At 37.0% G+C, this 24,623-nt stretch overlaps 1 protein-coding gene across 1 annotated transcript in view; it reads right to left on the reverse strand.

The window, feature by feature from the left end:
* The window catches only part of FREM3 (FRAS1 related extracellular matrix 3), a 70,540-nt gene that overhangs the window by 19,987 nt on the left and 25,930 nt on the right, over positions 1–24,623 (reverse strand). Inside the window, exons 3-7 of the mRNA XM_059826735.1 lie at positions 17,589–17,735; positions 14,761–14,991; positions 14,379–14,504; positions 11,128–11,379; positions 1,857–2,006 (exon numbers count right to left, since the gene is read on the reverse strand). Coding sequence (XP_059682718.1) covers positions 1,857–2,006; positions 11,128–11,379; positions 14,379–14,504; positions 14,761–14,991; positions 17,589–17,735 — 906 coding nt within the window. The remainder of the gene's footprint in view (positions 1–1,856; positions 2,007–11,127; positions 11,380–14,378; positions 14,505–14,760; positions 14,992–17,588; positions 17,736–24,623) is intronic.

Consider the following 24,623-nt stretch of genomic DNA (forward strand, 5'->3'; position numbering starts at 1 on the left):
TTTTACTTAGCTATTTACCTTTAAAGGGGCAGACGTCTGTCCGAGAATAATTCCAGCTGTACCCTAAGAAAAAAATGTGTCTTGCACTAGGCTAGATCACCGAGCTTGAAAATCATGCTGTTACCACTGTCTCGCCCCTAAAAGACGCAGGCAGACTGAGTGCGGGTGAAAACACCTAGAATGACTTTTTAGTGTGTGTATGAGACTATGAAATCTAAACTGGAAGATGTGTAATGACTTCACTTCCTCCTTCTGCTTGTGTCCCATTATTTCACTGTGATTTTGACTGTTCCCATAATTTTGCATTCTTTTTAACCAGAGTGTTCCTCCCTATCCCCTTTCAAATGTTCTACTTGTTGCTTGTAATGACAGCACTTCTTTGTCACAGCATGTTGACATTTATATACTTAAAAGCAACTCTGCCTTCTTCTTTTACACATCATTATGCAGCCTCTGGATTAGAGGCAAGAAACACTTTCCTGCATAAAAACTGACCTCCCTGGTTGGCTCTGTGCATTATGAAGAACTACAAATCTTGCACAGGTTTTGTTCTTTCCTTAATCAAATATTGCGTGCAAAGGTATTTCATATACAACCATATTATTATTTTTTCTGTGCAAAACTCTATAAATACTTGAAACTAGGAAAAGATTTAGTGAAAACAATTTTTTTCTAAATCTCATAACTAGGCTTTAACAGAAGTGACTTTTAAAAAAACCCTATAAATACAAGATTAGAAACGCAACATTACTTTGCTACTTTATACACAACACAGAAAATTCTGTAAGACTCAATCATATTTCTTCACCTGAATAGTGAGTCTTCACATATTCATCACATACATTGTCTATTTTGCTAACCACTTCTCTGATCTTCAGTAATTGTAAACTTGTAAGTTAACTGTATCTTATAAGTTAATTAATTGTTCCTTCAATCATACATGCTGCATTACTAGTTGCTGTAATTCTTTGTTATTTTGGTAGCAAATCTGATTTTGTATCACATACATATTAAAAAAGACAATTTTGCTTTCAGCTTGATCAATATGAAAATTTCTGAAGCCTTATCTGTCTATTGCCAGTGTGTCGTCAATTTGTTGGGCTGAACAGAGAAATTTTCATTAATGCAACCAATTTCCTTGACAGCCAGCAGTTATAACTGCTCCTTAAAATTAATTTAGCAGCTAGCAAGTCAAGCAACATATTTAAACAGCACTGCAAAATTTTGGCCAGCCTAAGTATTCTCAAAGTCTGATAGGGAAAATGACTTTTTGTTGGGACTGAGAAATAAAAATAGGGTTTTACAAAGACAGTCACCAGATTTTGGGTATTTTGGGTCAGTGTTGGACAGAGAAATTCCTTGGAGGTCACACTGGCGGTGCCTTCCAGAACCTTCTCCACTGTAACTGAGAGACCCTAAAATCTCAGATACAACAGCTCTTATAGATAAATAAAGCTTCCTTGGCTAATGTACTGATAGCGTAATTTCAGGGCAACTGCAGATTTATGCTGTAAATTCAGTTTTATTCCAGAGAATCACAGTGCTATAAAGACAATACTCTCTTTCACTCTGACTTTTTCTTCCAATGTCTGCCATCAGTTAAGGTGCGAGTAAATTAATGATGATTTTATCCACATCCATTCTGCAGTCTCCATCAGAGTCAGTGAGCTTAGCTGAGCTGTCCTTGTCACACACATCGTGTTTTCTACCTGATAAATCCATGTCTGATGTCTTTTACTTAACTTTTCCACCCCATATATATGCACAGAAGATAAATAAGAGTGAATGCCAGATACCCCATCTTCATGCTCACATACTCTAAAGCAACCAGAGCATCATTTTTGTGAGTAACTCACCCTCTGCTGACACTGGTTCTGTTTTTCTGGAACGCACTGTGACAGAAGCTGTTTTGGACAGATCTGTTCCAGTCCTCCAGACATGAATCTCCACGTAACCAGCGCTTTCATCCACTCGATAGTCAGTGTTACCAAAGTACAGAGCAGGTTCTAAATACAGAGAGAAATGCATATATTTTTGAAAGAGCCTCTTTTGGCATGCTCTTATCCACACGGATATTTAGTGCTTAAACCCTCCAGCCTGACTTTTAGTGCTCAAACTCTGCAGTTTGAATTTTAATATGTCCACAGCTGCAAAAAAAAAAAAAAAGCATTACCAATTTCCCCTGCAAATCCCAGTAATATCTACTGTCCACTTACATAAATATTATTACGCACCTGCCTACCACTTAATGTAAGGGGGTTTTTTATCCTTTAAAAACAAATCCAAGCACTCCATGAATTAAGTAAATGAAGTGTTATATCTATATATTTTTGATCTTATCCACAGCTGACAGAGATCTTCCACAGCTGGCTGTTTACCTTACCATCTGAAGTAAAACAGCCATTTCAAAAATTGTGACTATGTAGTGTAACACAGATGTAAGACGTGGAATAGTTCCTCCATTATATTTTTGTTAAGCAAAACAAGGCAGAATTTTTTTTTTGAAATTTACTATTAAAGGAAATATATACCTAAACATAAATTCCACCCTCCCTAAAAGATAAAGGCAGTTTGCAGGATTTCAAGACTTTAGAATTTTTTTTTTTTTTTAAATTGTTTTCAAAGCATACATTTGACACAGATGTGTCAGATTAAAGGGTCACAAGCTGTTTTTTTCTTCAGTGTGGTAAACTGACTTTAGTTATTCTATAGGGAATACAAAAAGTTGCACAATCCAGGTCATGGTAAAGGTCAATATTAAATTGGATTTAAGCAGCCTCTGTTGTTCAGCTTAAGAGATCAAACATCACAAGACTGTCTCAAACTAGCGCCAATTTTAGCCGCCTTTCTGAATACCCATCAAGAAGAATGAAGCAGCACACACTGGAGACACATTATACCTGCGGCTTTTACTAAATAATGGATAGAGTCTGCTAAATACAATACATGTCCTCCTTTACTTCTGTCACCTAAACAATAGTAGGCTTTATCTTGCTATCAGTATTAATAAAGCCTGACACATTTTTCCTGTGTTGCATATTACTACTAACCTATATTAACACAATGTAGAGAATCTCTCTGATACCAGAGCAACATTATTTTAGCACAATAGCCAATATCTTCTTTAGTAGAACCACCACAGTTGCAGAAAAGCCTGGCACTCATCTAATATGCTGCATTTCTGTTGTACCTCTTGGGGAAATTCAAGAACTCTGAAAAGCTTTAGAAGTCATGATTATGGTCTCCTACAGCTGGGGAAATGGAAGCTTAGAGTAAAACACTATGGTCCGTAAAGAGTTTTTAATTTTTGGCTACCTGGCGTTTTCCAGAGCTCAGCTTATTACTGAGCTTAAAACCAGTTTTACATAAGGGACAGTTTCCAATGACTCAATGTGCCAAGTACAGCACAGAAAAATACACAGGCTTTTCTATATAATGTGAAGCAACTCAATAATGGAAGTGCCTCACGCTAGTAATAAGTTTTTACATTCTGGATCTCACCTTCCCAAACATAAATAAATGTTCTTTTGCGAATGGGGGAGAATATCTAGCTAAGTTCTTTTCTGAACAGGGACGGACAGCACTGCTCAGCTAAGTGAGAAGTTTATATTCACCTAGAGGCACCATCCACTTCCTCCACATATATATTCCTCCACATCTGGCCTATACCTATATAAACATTGCCACTCCAGCTTGCAGGCACCTGTAGATACTTACTGTAATTTTCTTGAGCCACTGAACTATGAACCTTTGCTTTACTTCACCATCAGAGCAAACCCTGACAATCACAAAGACTTGCTGCAGAAGCAGATGAGGTCCTTCAGCACACAGTATTAAGGAAGGTACAGGTGTTCCAAGCAGGACTGCGTTAATATTTATTTACAAACTTTTGATAGATTGCCTTTAAACAGGCTGAAGCAATTCTTTCCTTAGCCCAGCAGGATGTCTAACAAAGCAAAGCTTTTGCACACAAAATTCAAGAGAAAGGTTAGAGAATGAAACCAGACATTTAATGATGGGTTAAATAGCTTAACACAACACAAAGCTCTTTGAAATTGCGGTTTTTCTGAGGGACAGATCTATTCATCAGGACTGCAGGACTTCTAGCTAAAAATCGCAGCCTTTGGGAGATTGAAGGTTTTGGCTTTCTTCTTGAAAAATTCTTTTTCAATTCTTGAAGTATTTTTGTGTTTTAAGAAACAGGGTATCACGACTGAAAGTCAAACTGAATGTCTCATTTTATGTCAATACTTCAAGATGTTTTCAAAGAAAACTTTCCTTTGCCTAAAACAGTACCCCAACACAAATTTTTCCCTCCACCTTCCTCCCATGCCTCCAGTCAGCAGTTTTAATGATCAGATATTTGCCAGTTTTGGCAATTTTCCCCCTGTTGTGACAGGTAAGAGTCTGAAGATGATCACACTCCTGTCCCACCGGCTATGCAGTTTTTACTATTGAAGACTTGCCCACATGGTGGGGAGAAGAGTAGGCCTCTAAATATCCAAACTTACATGCCTTTTTGTCACAGCTAATGGATTATCAAGTGACTAATGATGCCCTAGGAGTTGTTACAGTTCTGTTTCACCAAGTTGTGTAAAGCACATAAAGAGTAATTCTGCACAAGGCAATGGCAACACTGCAGGTTATATCAGTGTCACTGCAACCTGGATCCTGCTTCCACTAAGTGGGCAGAAAAATCATTGGGGTCCCCCACCAAAAGTGGAAAAAACACTTGGAAAAATACAACTTGACAAAAACTGTTACAATTTTAGCTACATTTCATGAAGATGATCACTGTATAGTATTTACTCTTGCAAGAGTAATCAAGATTTTTTTGTAATTAAAGGAAAATTATTATTTATATTTTTTAAAATAAAAAAAAGTTATAATATCATCTATTCTTTACCATTCCTTCTTCCCCTCTGAAAGAACTGTCCAAGCTTGTAGATTCAGTTTAAAAATTAGACTGGTTAATTTCCTCTATTTACATAGGAATCTGCTTTCAAATATCAAAAGTCCATCAATTTCCCTTAGGCACAGCTTAATGGATTTTTCAAGTACAGGTTGTAAATTCTTTTGAAGTTTTAAGAGATCAGGCAGTTCAGCTTATTACAGGCCATGATAACTGTCCTGAATTGGCCTTTAAATACCAGCCTCCTTAACTGGGAGAGTAACTTTTCCCCCCCTTGAATGTGCATACTGTATCTACCTCTATATGGACTGTAACTTTATAACATCAGATGTCAGTGCTGCTCCTTTTGATAACAAGCTTTTTGTTTTGAAATATGGCTTAAGGAAATGCAATAATCAGTCGTATTATTACATATTACAGTCATCTTTCCCATTTCTATTATATCCACCGTCATTTGTCATCTTAAATTGTGCTAAGCTTTTTATAATTCTGCTGAGAGAACTTGAAATGCTTGCTGCAATGATCCAAAGTTTCTCAATCTTAATTGCATTATCAATGAAAAATACTAAATAAGCAAATACTTTTGGTCATTTCCAACACAAACAGATGAAAATAAGATTAAAAAAATAACTATCTCTGTAATTGTTTGTTTTTAATCTTTCAGATGAACATGTTTCCCATATAAATATAGCACAATGAGAGAGGATTGTTCCTTGCATACCGAGACCAGTGAAATATTCAACAGCATTTTCCATGTCTTCAGAGTTACTGAATGTGCAATCCAGATACACCTACTCTCCCAAAAATAATAGGGATAATAAACATCAGTCAATGGGCTATTAAACATACAGGTCCAGCCCTCAAGCAAGATGACACTTGTGACTCAATTATTACAGCGAATTAATCACTTGTCTCTGAAACACAATCCATTCTTATCATGGAGCCCAAAGATAACCTCAGTACCCTTTAAATTCTACCAAGGCAATATATTTTAAAGACACATACCTTATTTAGGATTTCAAAAGCTGATACACCAAGTCAAAAACAAAAAAAAAAAAGGAAAAAAGAAAAGCAGTTTTAAAAGTAGAAGTCATTCATGTATTTATACGCTTCTTTTCCTTCCCTTTTAGGATGGTCAGTGAAGAAATCATTACATTAATTACCAAACATTTAACTAAGTGAGCAGAACAGCATCTGAGCTAACTGGTAATCTTTAGTAAACAACAGTGATTTCAACCATGAAATGCCACAAATTATTAAGTTAAGATCAAATTTCCTGTATAAAATAGTAGCTCTAAGTGTTAGTTTGGCCTAGAAAGCCAGACAATTTTCTTTTTTTTTTTTTTTTTAAGCTGTTGTCCTGAAACCTGTTCTACCTGTGATGCCACTTAAACACACAAGCAAAGACCTAACGTGGATTTCCGCTTGCTTAGAAAACCACAAGCTGTTTGCACCTATTTCTTCAAAGCCGTTTACTGAACAACCGGACCCTTTGTTCAGCTAGACACAGACAGCGTGCTCCCAGGCACCCACACTGCAGGAAAATGATACACAACTCAGAGCTTACTGGTTTAGGATCAAAGGTCTACTACAAAATCCGCATTGTTCTCTGGCTTGGAGAGACCCTAGATCAAAGGACAGACATTATGTCTTGAATATTAACTTGCTGTTTCTTTTTCGTTCTTGAACTAACACTTTCCTTTATTTAAACATTACTATGATGCTATGAGAATGTGGAGTAGTAATTACTTTTAGAGATATTTAAAGTTTTAAACTTTTTCATGCACTAAGCGATCTGAAACTGGTGTCTCTGAAGACTCTTGAGACCTAATAATGAGCTATTTTTGGTTTTTTACATGCATGTAACATGACTCTGTGAGGAGCTATGGATCTTCACTTGAGGCAGTTTGTGGCAGGCCTCTCCTTATGACATTGACAAGAAAAGTTTAGGATGCTTTTCTTTATAAGATCTGTTTTCTCTTTAAGGAATCCCTGGGCATATGCCTCTCAAACCATACTTCAAGCTTTGATCAATGCCTTCCTCTGTATAATGCACAAACCATATCACACCTGAGCAGAGACGGTAGAAATTTGAATCCTTCAGATGCTAAACAGGGATAAGTTTCTACAGTTGTAATCTGAGAGATGAAAATAGGCCCGTGTACAGAACTAATACTGAAAATTTTCATGCATTTCACAGAAAAAAGTCACTGTAATGTATGCTTTATTTTCCAGTATAAGGCCATTATACAGAACCATTTATTTAAACACGCAGCAAGGTAGGGCCCTTCAGAGAGGGAGACCGAACCGGAATATATGTAAGAAACCTCAAACCCTGAAACAATAAAACCAAGAAACTGCTTTCTCCTCCATCCTCACACACACATAGCACCGTGGACACCAGTGAACTCACAAGTTTTATGAAGCTCTCATGAGACATCTTAACAGAACAGTCAGCAAGACAAAAATAATTTCCATTCCTGCCTGTGCTCTGGTATCAGACTTTCAAAATGGGAATAGTGACTAAGAGAATTTAGTAATGTTTGGATGCCTGGTATTTATCTCACCTTATGGTGACATTATCTTTACCGATAGAATGCTTTTTCTGAAATATGTTATATACTTTGTGAACCACTCTGTATAAATATTTAAACAGCAGTAATTCTACTAACAGAAGCTCTGACAACACACCCAACTGCTTTCTTTGATGACACTTTAAGTGGCTTTCCTTCTTGCTACAAAGCTTAATGGGAGTAAAAACATTTCAGATCACTTAACATAACTAATCCTTCAACTTTCACTGACATGCGGCAGCACCAAAATGATTGACCTCAAAGTTGTGGCATTCACATACAGCTTTCTTTGGCCTAAGAAACTCAAACCTTTTCTCTCCAAATTTCTTCTTTTTTTAAAATTGTTGATGAGAAATATATTCGCTACTTCAAATCTTACTAACATTAAGCAATGCCAATAGTAAGACCAAGCAATAACCTGCTTTCTTTGCATTTGATCATTGTGAGATGTGGAATGCTGTGAACAAAATATAGCACAAGGTATTTGCTTTTGTATGTATGTCAGGGAGTGTTCACAGAATCTCACCACAGGTGAACAAAAGAACAGAGTAATCATTCCTGAATTGCTTTTATTTAGAAAAAGCGTGAGGAGTATTTCCTGTGTTGCTTGCTATAGCAAGGAACACAATCATACTGGATATACCTGTATGTGGTCATAGCTGCACACAACTACTCTGTCAAAAGGCCATCTCTTGCTATCGACAAAAACTCCGTTGACTGCACTGATGTAATCTAACACCTCTGTAGGTATTTAAGTACTTAGGATGTAATAATCCAACCTCATATGCTATATTGCCCTTTACTCAATCCCAGCTATATTTTTACCATCTTTCTTACAAATAAAGGGGTTCAGACCTCAGAGATTGCCATTACACATAGAGGACTGTGCCTAGTACTTTGCTGCAAGTTTACCTACTTTATATTTGAACTGTTAAGCAGTTCATAAAACTGCAAAGTTCTGGAAGTGATGCCAATATTAGTTGAACTGTTAAGCAGTTCATAAAACTGTAAAATTCTGGAAGTGGTGCCAATATTATGGACATTTCTGTAAAAATTTGTAATATAAAAAAGCCCACAAATGTAAAAAATATGTATCACGTTCCAGGTTCATTAAAGCTAATCATGGCCTGAATCAACATTAATTTATGCTGTGTATGGTCACTTATCCATACAAGTAGTTTTGGAACACTATCAGATCTTAATAATAAAATTTTGCATTTTCCTTTTCTTTTTCTAGGGCTGGCTAACACAGGATTACTATTACCCCTTAATGCTGCAAATAATTCTATTAATATATACTTTAAAGTCTTTGCCTCTCAATTTCTTTCTTTTTCTCCTTGTGGGGTTCTCTGGTCCTTGTGTTAGAGGCATCACAGCGCACCTCATCATGACTAACTTGACCAAAGGACTGTGTGAATACAGTCACATCCCAGATCAAAGCTGTGCTCAGCTTTTTTCCAGTTGGAAAGAGGCAATTCAGGCTCACTATTGCCTTACTCCTTTGCCGAGTCTAACAATCATTCCAAATTTGGTTGGCATACATCATCTGTTAGCATATTGCACTTCACAATGGGAAATTCTATCTGTTTAAACAATCCATTTTTTCCCAGTATTAACAAAAACCCCAAAGCATTCATCTTTCAGACACAACAAGGCATACGGCTATGAAATCTTCTTTTTCACTTTAATGGACTATAGGACTATCCACTGTAGGAGTGGTAAGTATATATACTTACCCACTGTATATGCACTTACAGTACTGTCTAAGTATTAGAAATGTTTGGTGGATCAAGTTATCATTCTGCAGAAAGACAAAACTGGTGACACTTCACTCTTTGCAACTCAAATTTTACACATTTGAGAAAGAAGGTTTTCCAGTTTCTTATCAATCAATCCATTGCCAGCAGTCTACTTCCAGGTCAGATCAAAACAGAGTGGCAGCCTGTTTCCTGTCTGTTTATTCAAAAAGGAAATAGTCTTACAAAGTAGTGTATTCTTAAGAGACTTTTCATTTCAGAGCATACTCTTTAACAAATTGACCTTAAGCCCTGGCTATCTTTCCATATGACACAGGCTGAGTTCAGAACTACTCTGAATTTATCTGGTGATAGGTTGTTAAGTATTTTGCCAGATAGTACTCTCGGAAAGAAAGCTTTGTAACAAAGAAAGAAAGAAAGAAAGAGAATATATGATAACCTATCAAAGTTGTATTGAAAAATAGAAACATGATAATTTTCTGTCAGTTAATATAAAATAATTACCTATATAGTAATTTAGCTTTATATATATATAAAATAATTTTATATCTACTAAACACTGCATAGAAAGCAGTTTTGATCTGCTGATAATAAATAATTTTGTTTTCCATGAAAATAAAAAATCTGGTCATTGAGGCTGGCAAAGAAAACAACTCTTTCCTTGCCGCAATGGCTTAATTCTGCATTATTTCTCTTCCTATTCTCTGAAAAGGATAAAGAAGCCTTTCGACAAATCTCATCAGGCTAAAGACCATGACACTCTAACTTCATTCTTATGGCAAATTCACTTCTGATGTAAATCCTTCAGTCAGAGGAATTACACCAGTGATTATTTTGGCCCATTCATATTCTATTTAGAGAAAACAACATTTTTCCCCTCATCAATTTGACTGTGTCTGTTTTGACTAGCTGACTTCTGCAAGACATACAAAAGGGTAGAAATAAACAGTAGCTAACAGAAATATTCTCCTGGATCTTTAGCTTCTTATTTTTCTTCATGTAACAGAGTGAAAATTACTTTTTTATTATAGAACACAGAAATCAGCCCCCAAATTCTCGTTAATCAAAAGCTCCAAAGAATCAGCTCAGTATAGCTTAAATACCAAACCTGACCACTACTGAATATCACGGATTTGTCTAATCACATTACGAAACTCCTGCCTCATTTAGCTCCATTATATCCTCAAGATTGGATTAGCAAGAAAGATTTAGACAGGGACTAAAAGAACAAACAGAAGTTTGACAATAAAGTACATGGCTTTTCTTCTGCTTTTGTCTAACAGTATCAATTCTCAAATTGAATTCTGTGTCTCCAACTTTATAATAAAAAAGGAAGACTTGCATTTCTACCTTAAAAGTGCACTAATCTCAACACACGGCGAATTACTGTGCATTCCAAATTAGCCCCAATTAAATATTTCTACTCTATAGCTTTATCTCATAGTACACAAATTTTTTCATCTACAGTATTGTCACAAAACTAATCCTATACCTGTGTAAACTACTGTAATCACAGACTCTGCTGCAGTAACCGTAAATCTAATCCTCACAGATCTGCTTCAGAGTAATAAACCAACCATCTAGTCCTACGCCAATAAAGAAAATAAAATCTAATCCTCAAGTCCAACTGCAGTAACAAAACAGTGTAAGCCAAAGCGCACGATACATATTTACACTGCATCCAAAGTGCACGATACATATTTACACTGTATCTTAAACAGTTCATGTCTGTTCTGCCAGTTTTTCTACTGAGTAAGCAAATCCTAGACCCGTGTTTTCAGCTGTTTAAAAAAAAAAAAAACACCACAGTGGAAGAGAGTATTTAATCAGTAAAACTTCCAAAGAGGAAAGTCCCAGCAAAACAAAATTGCTTCTTCATACTCACCATCATCTGTGTCAGCCAAGATTATTACTTTAGTGCTTGGGAATTCAGTGCCAATTTGGCCACCCACTGGCATACTCAGAGAAATATTGAAGGTCTCGTCTTCCTCATATAGAGAGTCATCAATAATGATAATACGACAGATTTTCTCAGTCTCATCCTTATTAAAATGAACAATGCTGCTATGATCTTCAGGACGTGAGATGTAGTCACAGTAAGACAAGACAGTGGATGGTACTGTGCCAGTAGCAGAACCTATGAGGAGAGGGGGTAAAAAAAATGAATTACAGGGACTCAGTACTTTAAAGAAGCAGAAGAACAACAATCCTTTAAATGAAACAAACACAGAAAAAGTGGTTTATGCAGGAACTGACTAGTAAGTGTGCTTTGGTAACAAGTTAAACATAAGAAATTCCTCCTATTTATAATTACAACTTCTCCAGTAGCAAAGTGGCTCAGAGGGCTCTTATTATCACCCAGCACCCTTATGAAAACATTTCTTCTCTCAATTAACTCTATTATCTCCAGTTATCCTGACTCAGCCTTTTTGTGGGGCTGCACTTCAACCAGGTGAGAGAAGTGAGAAAACTAATTAAAAAAATAAAAACCTCTCAAAAATATGCTTTGATATGAATTATGTAAAGCACAGCCCCATCAACAGTTGAACAGTCACAATAAAAAGCAATTTTGTGAGAGAAGAAGAGTGCAAACGCAGTTAGGAGAGGCAAGGGGCAAAAACCCCAACTACGTTTTGCTATTGAAAGATGAGGATGTGGAGCCACACCCAATTTAACATCACACACAACTGACCACATTTCCTAACATTTGCACTGAAAACCAGCAAGATGTTTTCCCTTTTCACTTCTACTCACTATTCTTTAATGGATCAGAATGCTTATGAAAGTCACTGGGACTTCAGGATGAGGACTCTTCCTGAACAAAAAAATGTGAATTTGAACTTCACATTTACCTCACTGTGTGATTCTTAGAAGGTGGGGGAAAAAATATCCCTCCCTCTTACTTCTGCTGCATTTATTTGTGTGAAATACTTGTTAAAAAACCCCTAAGGCTTATATGCAATATGAACCTAAGAACAGCTGTGGATTTGCACTACCGGCATCCTTGTAGCCAGCTGGGATGTTACTATATGGTTGGGTGGACTGCTAGATGGGTGAACACTGGCGAGCTCACCAGAATCAAAGGGTGGTGGGTTAATAGTTTGTACTCCACCTGAAGGCCAGTTACAAGTAGAGTTCCTCAGTGGCCTGCCCTGGGTCCACAGTGATTTTCAGGGGACAAAAGCCTGAGCAACCCTGTCCACCTCACAGCTGCCCCTGCTTTGAGGAGCAGATCTAACTGGAGATCTCTCAAGGTCCCTTCTAACCGACATAATTCTCAGTACGTTAGGTGGCCTGATTTTCAGAGGTCATAAGTATACACAACATCCATTGATTACCTTCTTTTACTGTGGACAGGGGTTAGTAATGTGTCAGATGCTTATTAAGCAGGTTGAGAAAGGTTAAATGAGAGACAGTGCCATGTTTACCATGCTTGCTGTGTTTAAAACTTAGAGAAAAATTATTTTACTGCAGCACATTTATGAAAAACACAGATCATGACAACAATTACAGCAATTGTGCATTTGAGTAATGGCTAGCGTTATTAAGGCCAGACAGGTTGACAGCCTACAAGTACAAAAAGCCTTAAGTAACTCGGTAAGATTTTCTGTGCCTCAATACACAACAAAAGAGGGGAAAATTCTGTTAAGCCCTTATAAGTCACTGATGGAGGAACAAATGACCTCTGAATGCCTGACACTGTGAAGATTCCTGCCAATCACTCAGGCTGACTCTTACAGGTAAGGGTAACATAGAAACAAAAGACATTAAAAGGATTTTCTGAACCATAAGTTTAAATAAGTCACCCAGCTGAGGATGATCCTCCATCTTCCCCACCCGTGAAGCATACAGAATGCTGGTATCTCAAGGTATCGCTAGCTGATAGAAGACTTCTATACAAAAACCAGGTTTTTCCAATCAAAACTTTCATATTTCACTGCTTAGGATAAATCCTAACTTCTACCTTAAGCCTGGTTTAATTTATAAATACCCATTACCTTACCTTTACTAAATCTATTTTTGAATTTACATTTTAGTTTTGATTAAGAATTATCTGATATGTTTTATAATACCTAGTATTTTTAGAATATCTAATATTTTCTCTCCTCTGCCATCTCGCTTTTTCAGTTTATAGTGGGCTTATTTTGCAGTCAAGAACTATATTTGGAAAACTTAAGATTCAAAGGAGTTGAAGAAAGAACCATATTATCATTTACCTGTCTGTATTAACTGTAGTATTTGAGTGACTATCACCATGCTGAAAGTCAGCGCACCACCACAAACTTACATTGACACATCTCTGAATATCTAGTGAAGATAGGGTTGTGATCTGAACTTTATAGCTGGCCTTTAGCTTAACCAAAACCCCAAAATCTCATTTGATTTTAGAAATGGTTCAGTTCTAAATCTACACCTCTTCTCTGTGGTTCATGACCAACTCCATATGCCTTCTTTGATAACACAGATTCAAAAATGAGATAAAAAGCATTATTAAGACAGATCACTGCTTTGTGCAGCCTTCTGTGTCAGTTATGTTTAAACAAAAAGTGATACTCAATGCCTGTAGTCTGCCAATTTTGAAATACTAGTTCTTGCTGAATCAACTGAAGCCCTGACTTGGCTTCTTCCAGCTACATAATCAAAAAGCAAAACACTGATGACAGGAAAAATCCCACACTGCGGACGTCAGTTCTCATTCAGAGTATATACAAGGGTGCAATGATCAGTCAGATCCTCAACAACAGGAGAGGTACAGGGCTTAAGACTAGAAGAATCCTGTTTTCCCTCTAAACAATCGCTGCAGGGACAGGCATTTCCACTTCAGCAGGAAAGACTGCAGGAAAAAAAGTGGTGCCTCTTTGAAAAAAGGTATACATATATATACACATATATGTATGTGTACATACATGTATACATACATATATGTGCGTGCACACACACATTCTTACATTTTGGGCTTTAAAACACTCTTTAAGCAGAGAACTAGACACACAGAAGTTGCCTGCAAAAATAACTTCTTCCAGTGACTGAAGTTACCGGCAATACTTGCTGACTAACACCACCCACATTTGCTCTCTTATTTACCTAAACATGAACATTACACTGAATAATCTGTTACCTAGCTAGACAACATACCTTGGTGTGTAGAACAAATGACCATCAGTTCTTGACTGACATCTCCAGATCTTCTCACAGGAATCAGCAGTTCACCTATATCTTCCTCTACTCTATATTCCAGCTGAGGAATATACACTGTAGATACTGAAGAAAAACATGATGAGAGAAAGGGAGGACCAAGGTTGAACACCTGTATGACATTACATACAGAGTATGAATTTAGCCAGGGAAGAGATTTAATAAGAAACACAAATTCCTTGTTCAGCTAGGTGAAGCTTTAAGACAGGGCTGAACCACAACAGAGCAAAGAGAGATGAGGTATACAGGTACTCACAGGACCCGCAAGTGAACAATACTGCACCTAATCACAAATTCTCAGGGAACGAGAAGTGATACATACCATCACCAGGATCCACGATTTCAACCGTTGCTATCGCTGGAATCTCAAGGGCAGCCATAACCGGATCAGACAGAACAATCTGGAATGTTTCAGATGCCTCGTATTCATTGTCTGCAAATATCCTCACTCGCCAGGTAGCCGAAGCCTGTCCGGGATTGAACTGGACCTGTTTCTGAGGTTTTCCCTTGAAGTCTTTATCCTTTACTGCTGTACCATCTTTGGTTCCAATACCTGCATAAAAATTCAGAGAAATTATTCTCCATGCATTTTAGTATTTTAATAAAATTAAAACAACAACCACAAAAAATAGTTTTAAAATGCTAATCTGGCAGTTACTGACCTTCATAAAAAAATAAGGATGGTTATATCACACTTCCTCTAACATTGTTGCATAGCTCATAAAGAAATAGGTAATTAGGGTAGGGGCCTGCCAACATTTGTGTGCATAAAGAATTGTATTTGCATGAAAAATTCCACTGACTTCATCTTCTGGGCACTTAAAACCTATACAAGCATCAACAAAGTTACTGAGGCATGAGGTTATTTATCAAATATGACTGAACAGAACTGTTCAACAAGGCCAATTTTCCCGTCTATATAAAAAATTGTGGAATAAGTTTTCCAGTTATGCCTGGATATATCAACCTGTTAAGAAATTTATTTATGTCAATTAAGGTGTTCAAGGCTTTGTTGAAGGTATAATTTAGTCACCCACATAAAAAAACAACCAACCAAACAAAAACCAAACCCACCGCTCACCTCTTTCAAAAAGAAATTGACCTTTATATGTTTAATAATTTGTGCTCACAGTTCCTGTTACTGCTCTGTATCTGTGCTGTACTTATACACATTTAAGATCTGTAAAGTTCTTTTATCACTTTTACCTGTACACTAAAATAAACCCTAAAGACTTTTGCCATCTGTCCAAGTCTTGCTTCTGCAGATGCTCTCCTAGCTAGATGAATAAATAACCGGATGTTTGATGTGGAATTGCAGCCTAGTGCGACAGAACAATGTTCTCGGGGTTTATTGGGTCCACCACACTATGCAAATTTGCTCCTTCTCTCCCACCCCCATTTTTTCTTCCTCGTGTAACTCTAAACTGCAATACCTAGTCACATACCCATCCTCTCTGCTGGCGTACTATCCAAGCAAAAGCTTTTCATTGTACAGGATTAAAAGACTGCACATTCTCATCTTAATGCAAACCACAGAGGGTAGCTGGATAGAGATTCTAGGGCTAGAGATGAATCCATTTAATTTGAAGTTAAGGAGCAGATGAGGATCTACCTGAAAGTAGGTTTTGTTTGCTATTCAGATCAGATGGCTTTTGCTGCAGCATGAGTTCATAAAACGATGATAAACCATGAAGGTTTTGAAAGAGCAAAAACTATATCCAGAAACATGAACATGCTTTATTGGAAACTCACGTGCAGGATACTACAACTGACATAGGATTCATTCAGCTTTTGCTACTTAATGCAGCACAAACACTCAATTTTTAAATTTTTTTAAATATGTTTTTTTTCAGTGAGACTGTATCATACATAAAAATATATTATAGGAAGGCACTCAAGAAAAGATTTTTTAAATACAAAGAGTTGTTACACATTTTTAACCCCCAGTTGTTACACCCCTGCATATTTTTATAGCTAGGTTTCTTGTTTGTTTTAATCAAAAGGTGCACAAATACTGGCAGAATCCAACTGTGGATGTAACGAAGATCTGTAACTCACCACGGGGTTTTGACATTCATTACTGCCTTTGGGTTTCAATCCAGCATTAGTTCAAATATGAGAGTATCTTTTTATTAAGATTCAATGCCAGCAATTACAAGTTACTTTACCTCCGCAGTTGAGAATGATTAATCCCTCTCAAGTCAACGGCCTATGTGTTTGTTGGAGAAGCTGATGGATAGCAAAGAGCTTCTGAAGGCTGTGGAGTATGAAATCATCCCTAAATGGTTTAAGTCCTAAATTCCCACAGTTCTTCTATTCCACAGCTGCTTAGGTTTTAAATGTCTGATTTAATTAATACTCAGATAATAGCCCAATATATTTGTGTTGTGCAAAGCAAACGTTGTCATACATGGGTTTAAATGATAAAAGCCCTAAAACTTCAAACCTTTTTTCTTTTTGTTTTTAAATCAAGGAGAAAAAGACCTTTCTGCTCAGTGCCTCTTGGGTCGCTCCATTGGTGCAACGAGTTGTATGACTCCTATTTACTTGGCAAAGCTGTCACAATTGGGTACTCTGCTATCCCATGGCAGCACACTCATAACTTCAGTGTGCTCTACACCTGTCACCTCTGCTAGCAGGTGACCCTTCGGGAATTTCTAGTAGCTTTCAGATCTTCTCGTAGCTCAAAGGCCAGCATAACACTGCCCTTATAAAGTGAGGAGTTGTAACTAACTTCTCCACAGCTTGGTTCTGCAAGCAGGGACCAGTTACTTCAAGAACTTATTTGTTTCCTTACAGCTACAGTTAATGTGTTATGAAATGTATCCTCCTGCCAAAATAAACAAAGCAGAGTAACCCAATTTCTGTTTTGTTGTCTGGCAACTGACTTCAGCAAAAAGACACGGGGCAAACAGCAGAAGTTAATTTTATTGATTTGTTCTTACATCTACTAATACTAACTTAGATTTCCGGGTGGCAGCAGTGGAAAATGAAACACATAGACACTTCTGAGCAACGAAAATCTATATCAATGTTATTCTCATTATTTGGCAATTACTATTTAAACAGAGGAACAAGCAACTGTGGAACAGCTCCTTAACAGCTACCTTTTGTGGTGCAAGAAGCTTCAAACGTTACAGATTTACTTACTGATAAAAGAGGTTTCTCGCAGATGTCCTCTGCGTCTGATGGTCACCTCCAGAAATTTGGAGTTCTCATCTACAACATAGTTCTCCTTCTCCAGTGAAATCCAAGCCCAGTTCAGCCGAAATGGCTGGCTCTTTAACATGTTCCCCCCTGTGTCACAGAAAAAGTACCCTGAATACTGCATATAGTTCACAAAACATAACTAGAATTCCCTATGGTCATTGCTTAAGCATATTTATATTGCCTCAGAACAAAGCCAACCTGCTTTTTCACCTGCAGATATGAGGGACAGAGGTGCATCACATGAACCACAACGGTCCTCTCCCCCAGACCTTCCAGAGTTGACTGGCACACATCTTCTAAGAGGCTGGAGGCTAGTTCAGGGGTCACAGCCTGTGTCTTAGCACACCAGCTCCCTAATTAAGCTATCTATTAACTCTCAAAGATTACTTTTGCAAAGATTATTTCTGTCAGCAGTGAGATTAAGCTGTGAAAATAACTCTTTGGAAGGCTTTAGGTGGGTCACATTGTAGTCTCACATTACTGACTCTTTAACAATGCTAGCATGTGCCTATCAACATCAAACATGAGCACAAGCTGAATTCAGCATCTCCTAGTAAATGTAGGCAACAGTAGTATCACTTAAGGAAGATATAAACTATATATTGATTGATTGTGCAACAATATTTGGAAGTTGTGACTAAGCTTCTATTCTTTGCTTTCAGGAAAATAATTTATTGAAAACAGTAGTTATTTTGTATTACACAAAGGAAAACTGAAAAAAATCAAATTATGAATGTAATGCTATTTAAAATGTACAAAGCAACAAAATTTAGGTTGTAATTTTCTTCTGTTTTGGAAAATTAACTCTTTAGAAGTATTTTGTAAAATTCCTATGTGATCTGGCAAATCCCCTGTTTCCACACAACAAAGGTAATCAAATAACAACTGGTCTTGAAGCCATAAGCTTCCAGCTCATTAATTACTTTTTCTAGCAAAATTGGGCCTTATGCTGCATGCAGTATGCTTTGTAGTACAAGATTATAACATCTAATTTCAGGAAGTTTTCCTTTCTTGTAGATAGTTGACAAGGTATAGACAAGATAAGAATAGAGAAGAAAAAAGTTGCTCACTTTAAGAACTAATAAGACTCTGCCCTCCACTTGTCTGATGATTTTTCCACATAATGAACAGAAATTTGCAAAAAAAGAGTACTTCAGGTATTTAAGAAGCCTCTACTTACTGAAACAGACAATTTAATAAAATAGAAAATTGTATCCTGATAGCATTTGGTTTTTTTTTTTAAATTATGCTAACATTTTTCTTTTAAAATAAAAATTACATTTTGCTCCATAATTACATACTTCCGTTAGAGAAGGGTGACAACATGATGTCAACTGACTCATTCAGCACTGGATAAAATAAGCACTGAAACTTTTGGATTAAAGGCTCTAATTCTATACTAGTCCCTGGCTGACATCTACTCAAAATCACCACATAATTCTCATTTATTATACTAACATTGTCTCTATGGGCGTTGCCTCAGGGTCTTAAAAAGCGTAGGGCAAAATCCAGCATAGGATTCTCCTGCTAACTGGAAGCAACTCTAGATTATACATTGCGAGTAATTCCAGTAATTAGTGACGTTACAACTGCGTAAAACCTATGAGCCTGGAATCAATTTTAAGATGTTTTAAGTAGTTACAACTTGGAATTAACTGTGCCTTTGAACAAAAAATGCAAGTCATTCAGCAACATTGTGAACAAAGCATTGAAGAAAACAGATTTCTGAAAAATCACCTTAGTTGCAAGCTGAAGCCTAAACCTATTCACCAACTGGAATATTTTCAAAAAAACTTTGGCTGCTGCTTTGGCTGACACTCTATTGCTGCATGTAGGCTGGGAAAAGACCTCTGAAAGTGTAATTCACACGTGCTTCTTAGTGACTACTCCCTTCTAGAAAACAGAAAGGCTTCTTTTTATCCTAGAAACATCCCAACAAATGACGCTATTTCTGCTGAAAAAATGCTTTTCAGCATGATCACTATGTTTCTGCTAGTCATCTTTCCTGGTGGCTGTTTGCTTCACAGCCTTCATGTCTTGACAGACTTCAGTGTTTTGGGCTTTTTTTTTCCCCCCATTTTTTTACAAAACAGACTGAACACAGTGTGCTCCAAATTAGCAAAGACTTACCAGCTTAGAAATGAAGGCCTGGAAACAAAGGGAAATTCTGACTTAAGGCTAAGGTAGAAACAAAACCAACCAAAAGGCTCACAACATGGAAAAACTTTAATTCAATAATAAATTCATGACAAACCAGCCAATTTCCTACTGGTCAACAACTGCAGTCAAAAGCTAGCTCTCAAGTGTGAAATTACTGGAAAACTACTATATAGATCTATACAGAGCTAAAACCCAGATGGGATGGCACCACCTGCACACTTGTTTCCAGTCCCAAGTACCAACATCTCTGTTGTCCGTTTGCACTGCAAAGCTCTCCTACATACATAGAAAACACATACAGCCTTCTTCTCCATACATACAAAACACACTTACACGTGTAGGCAAATACACTATTACATATGGCTGTTTAGCAAAGACACATTCTTCAGGTATTCTACAGATAATTTCTTTTGGAAATGTCTGCTCCTACTGCCAGAGCAGGAAGGATTTCAGGAAGGTTAATCTGCAATGTAACTATCCCCAGACTACTTAGTCACCACGTAATGTTGCTGAAAAACTGAAGTAAAACACTGAAGTAAAAAACTGTTGTCCTTGGTGTGCAGTACATGCAAAAAACCATCCTGTTGGGAAACAAAAGCATATTGCATATGTTCACCTATAGCATTGGCAATCTCAGCACAGCGTGTATCACAGGATCTGATGACTGACTGCTGGAGCCGATGATACAAAGCGGCTGCCATGAATCGTTAGAAAATGTCTTTTGCTTTCAGCGTCACTAGGGAAGATCAGAGAGCTTAAAATACACATAACTCTTCAGTGGTATGTATATCACATCCAACTGAACTCAATACCTGGCTTTTTATGAACTCCTGCATCAAACAGAATGATCCCAGAAGCAGACCCCAAACACTCTGGAGGCTTAAAATAGACTCAAAGTAGACTCATACAATTTCCTATTACTGGGAATATCACAGAACTCAGCATCCTAGAAGATGGAACACTCTTTGGCCCCAACTTTCAATATGCAAATAGCAAAATACCCGTTCATACTCCTAGACAATTTTTTCCCCTTTCCAAACAGACATCTCATTTGGTAGGTGCACTTCCAACAGCAGGTTCCCAACCTTGGGCTGCCCAAGTCCAGTGAAAATCAGGATAGCTGAGGAACTTGTATTATGCACAATACTAATGTGATGTTCAACACTTGTTTACCACCTCACAACTTCTTCACCCATTCTTTATTTCAGAACTAGGAAAAGGCTGGAGCAGGAGGTGGTTACATTTTTAAGGTAATACATTTTATGTAGTTTTTAAGAGATAATAAAGTGTAGTCTAAGGAATCCATTCTTTATATTGAGGATTTAGTACTTCTACTTCAAAAATAAATATTTTAAAATAAATATTTGGAAGAATATATTCACAGGGGCAATTGCTGAAAAAATTAAGCATTCATATTATTTATTTTTACATTTGCATTTTTCAGAAAAACTGAGAACACTGAAAATGATAACAAACTGTATCTTAAAAACAGGCCAGGATGAAATTAGATGGTTGCCAGTTCTACAGTTATGATAAACTGAAGTACTCCAACAAAATGTTGTAATTAATAAGGCCCCTAACTCTTTCACTACGCAGTCCATCAGCCTTTCCCTGGCCAAAAAGGGAAGCCTTCAAGGGATGTCTCATACCATCAGTTTCGTAAACCTAACAAAGCCAGAACTGTTTTTCTCTTGTCAAAGAAAATTTCATAAAAACCTCCTGAGTTTCATAAGAGAGCGCCCTCCATTCTCAGTGTTTTCTTAAAAATACTATCCTAGTTACTATTTTCTTGGTTTTATTACCCCTAAGCAAGGGTTGATGTCATGCCAAGTGTTATTAGACCTTGGGAAAAAAGACTAGATTAATACAAGGAGGTAAAAGTTGGCCATGTGCTTGGCACATGGGTCCTGCATGCTATGAAACATAGATTTTCTTTCTGTAACCCCCACAGACAGCATAAATATATATTCAGCAGTTATAAATTAGTAAAGAATAGTACATTAATAACCTAAATGGCAGGACACTTTCTTTCTTTTTGCTCTGGTGAAAAGTCCATCCGACCACCATCTCAGACTTTGGATTAGCTTGGGTGGTTGGCAGTGTTTCTATCAATTCCTTCAAGTGAAGTTGTGTTTCTTTACAACAGCTGCTCTGTGGAAGCAATCACATTTGCAGTTGGCTTTGATTTGCTAGATAGCTAAAATTTACTGAAAGGGATCAGAAAGACAGAAAGCAGTTCAGGGGAACAAACTGTGAAGGAAATAAAAGGAATGAAAAGTCGGAGAAGCACAGAAGGAAGAAAGAACAAAACCCACCAGCTCAGAAGAAGAAAGTAAATATACATATGTAGAAAGGGAAATAGTTCCAAATGTTGGAAAACCTAAAAGGGGGGATGAGAAAAATCTAAATTAATTTGTGACTTTAGCTAAAAAATTAAGGGGTAGCAAAGTCATAAACGGGCACTAATCCCCCTGCCACCCAAAAATCTTCAAAAAATCTTGGGCAAAGGACAGATAGCAGGATATGTAGAGTTTGTTAGGAACAAGGCAGTTTTTCTTTTTGTCTTTATTTTGAACAAAATTAACCTCGTACTATGGCTCAAGGAGTTCTTTTTTTCAGAGAAGTCATGCTCCAAGAAAAAACCACAAACCAAAAAACAACAACAGAAAGAAAACCCACAAGCAAGCCAAACAACACCTCCCCTGCACCAGATATCCAATTTTCCCCTGCATTTACATAGATGCACTTAGAACGGGTTTTGGTCTTTTTGTTTGTTTGGTGGGTTTCTGTTTGTGTACACCACAGTATCAGGCTGTATTTCTCAGTCTAGTATTTGTAATGAGCAAACATTCTGGCTCAGAAGGAACAAGTGGATGTTCTGAGCAGACCAGCTAAACCAGCTGCCATTAATCCCTATCTTCTTTTATCTTCCTTCTTTGCTGGCATGCACAGAAGGTCTAACATGCTACTCACACAAGGAGCAGGCAGGCATACTACTAGACTCAAGAAAACTTTGTTCTCACAAAAATATTTTCCAAGAAACTGTACATAAATAAATAAACAGCCAGCAATAACCTCAGACTAAAAATTCAGGAATGGACTTATTGTTCCTAAAATCATATTTTTTTTTTAATTGTAGAAATTGTTTCTATAAAATTAATACTGTAAGCACAAATTGCAAAATTAGAAGAGGTAAAAAAGGACTAGTTCTTTGTCTTTACTTTTGATGTAATTAGTAGATTTTCCTCTCCTGAATGTCTCAAGAGCTGAAATAATAGCATAGGCTATCAACCTAGAAAAAAACATTTTTTTCAGGAAAAAGTCATCTTCCTTGGCCTACTCTAAGCAGTTACTTTTATCTGAGCTAAACGAAAACATAGAGAAACATCAAATTATTGGTGAAATGGCTTTCTAAAGAAATGCATCACTCTGGTCTCCCAAATATCTTAAGTCTGATTATAACATAAATTCCATGTTAAGGACATGCCAGCATTTCAAAAGACCTTAGAGCTGACTTTGAAGAACAAATAAAAAAACCCAAAGAGTAAGCATGTTATAGAATTACTTTTTTTTTTTTATGTCTAAATGCAAAGTAGAGAATACATGTCAAAAGTGGCTGCTGTATGGTATCACACTTTTTCTTTAAGCGTATGCAAGTCAAAAATAGGAAAGAATTGCAGATGTTGGAAAAGAGCACTAACTATCAAAAGAGCAAAAATTAGCTGACAAAAAAAGTACACCTGATCATTTTGGTGGTACCGTGCCATAATCAAGAATTTTGTATGGCCTTTAAATCAGTATTTAATAGGTCTTTTACAATTCATGCCTGATTTCAGTTATCATCAAGAAATTTTGAGGTCTTAATGAATCTACATAAAGCTGCTTATACTCAAGACTTTTTCTCGTGTTTGATGTGCCTGGACGGGGGGGTTAAAGGAACAGGCACACTATTGTTCATATTTCATTGGAGCCACTTTCATTATTGCAGCTTGTGGTGGAGGACTGGCGTGCACAGGCTGAATTACCTTGTCTTCTGCTTTTAAATCTAACCCAATTATGCGAATTTCATCTTTTCATCCTCCCGAATTCCAAAAGACCTGGAAGTTGACTAAAAGATTTGTAATTTGAGAATGATGAGCCAGTGCCTATAGTGAAACATGAGGCGAGCCTCTGCAGCAGGAGACCAAAAGTCATACCCCATCCTTGCCTTTGCTTGCCCACCCTTCCCCACTCGCACTCCCAGACTGGAGCATTGCAGTGTATTGTCAATATAATAAAAACTACATGCATTTTATAAAAAACAAAACAAAAACAAACCCAAACCTGATCTGCTGCCATATTCTCAATCAAGAAAGTCTTACTTCATTCATGACTCCAGTGGTTTTACCCATGTTCTTTGCCTTAGCAGCTTTGCTTTGGCCTGTTTTTATCATGAATTAGCAATCTTTACCCACACCCAGTCATCTTCCACCTAGATCAAGTATTGTATCCTTCTGTTAAAATTTGTCATTTACACTATATCTTTATAGTCTTTCTGAAAGCCATTAACTCAAGAGAAAAAAAAGTCCTTAAAGCCTCACAATAACATGTTTTGCTGCACTACATGATTCTATACTAAAACTATTTATCCAGTGGAAGTCATCATAACACACTGTTCATCCATGCCAGTGTAGCTCACTGGAACCCAAAAGCCACACTCCAATTTGCTCTAAGTATTAGCATGGAGGAACATAGTTTACCCTGCGTGGCTGGGAAGGTGTTTTCCATCAACTAGGCCTTCCCTAGTTCTTGGAGTTTTTCCGATACATGAACACA

The sequence above is a fragment of the Gavia stellata genome, chromosome 19 (genome assembly GCF_030936135.1).
Source record: "Gavia stellata isolate bGavSte3 chromosome 19, bGavSte3.hap2, whole genome shotgun sequence".
NCBI classification, from domain to species: domain Eukaryota; kingdom Metazoa; phylum Chordata; class Aves; order Gaviiformes; family Gaviidae; genus Gavia; species Gavia stellata.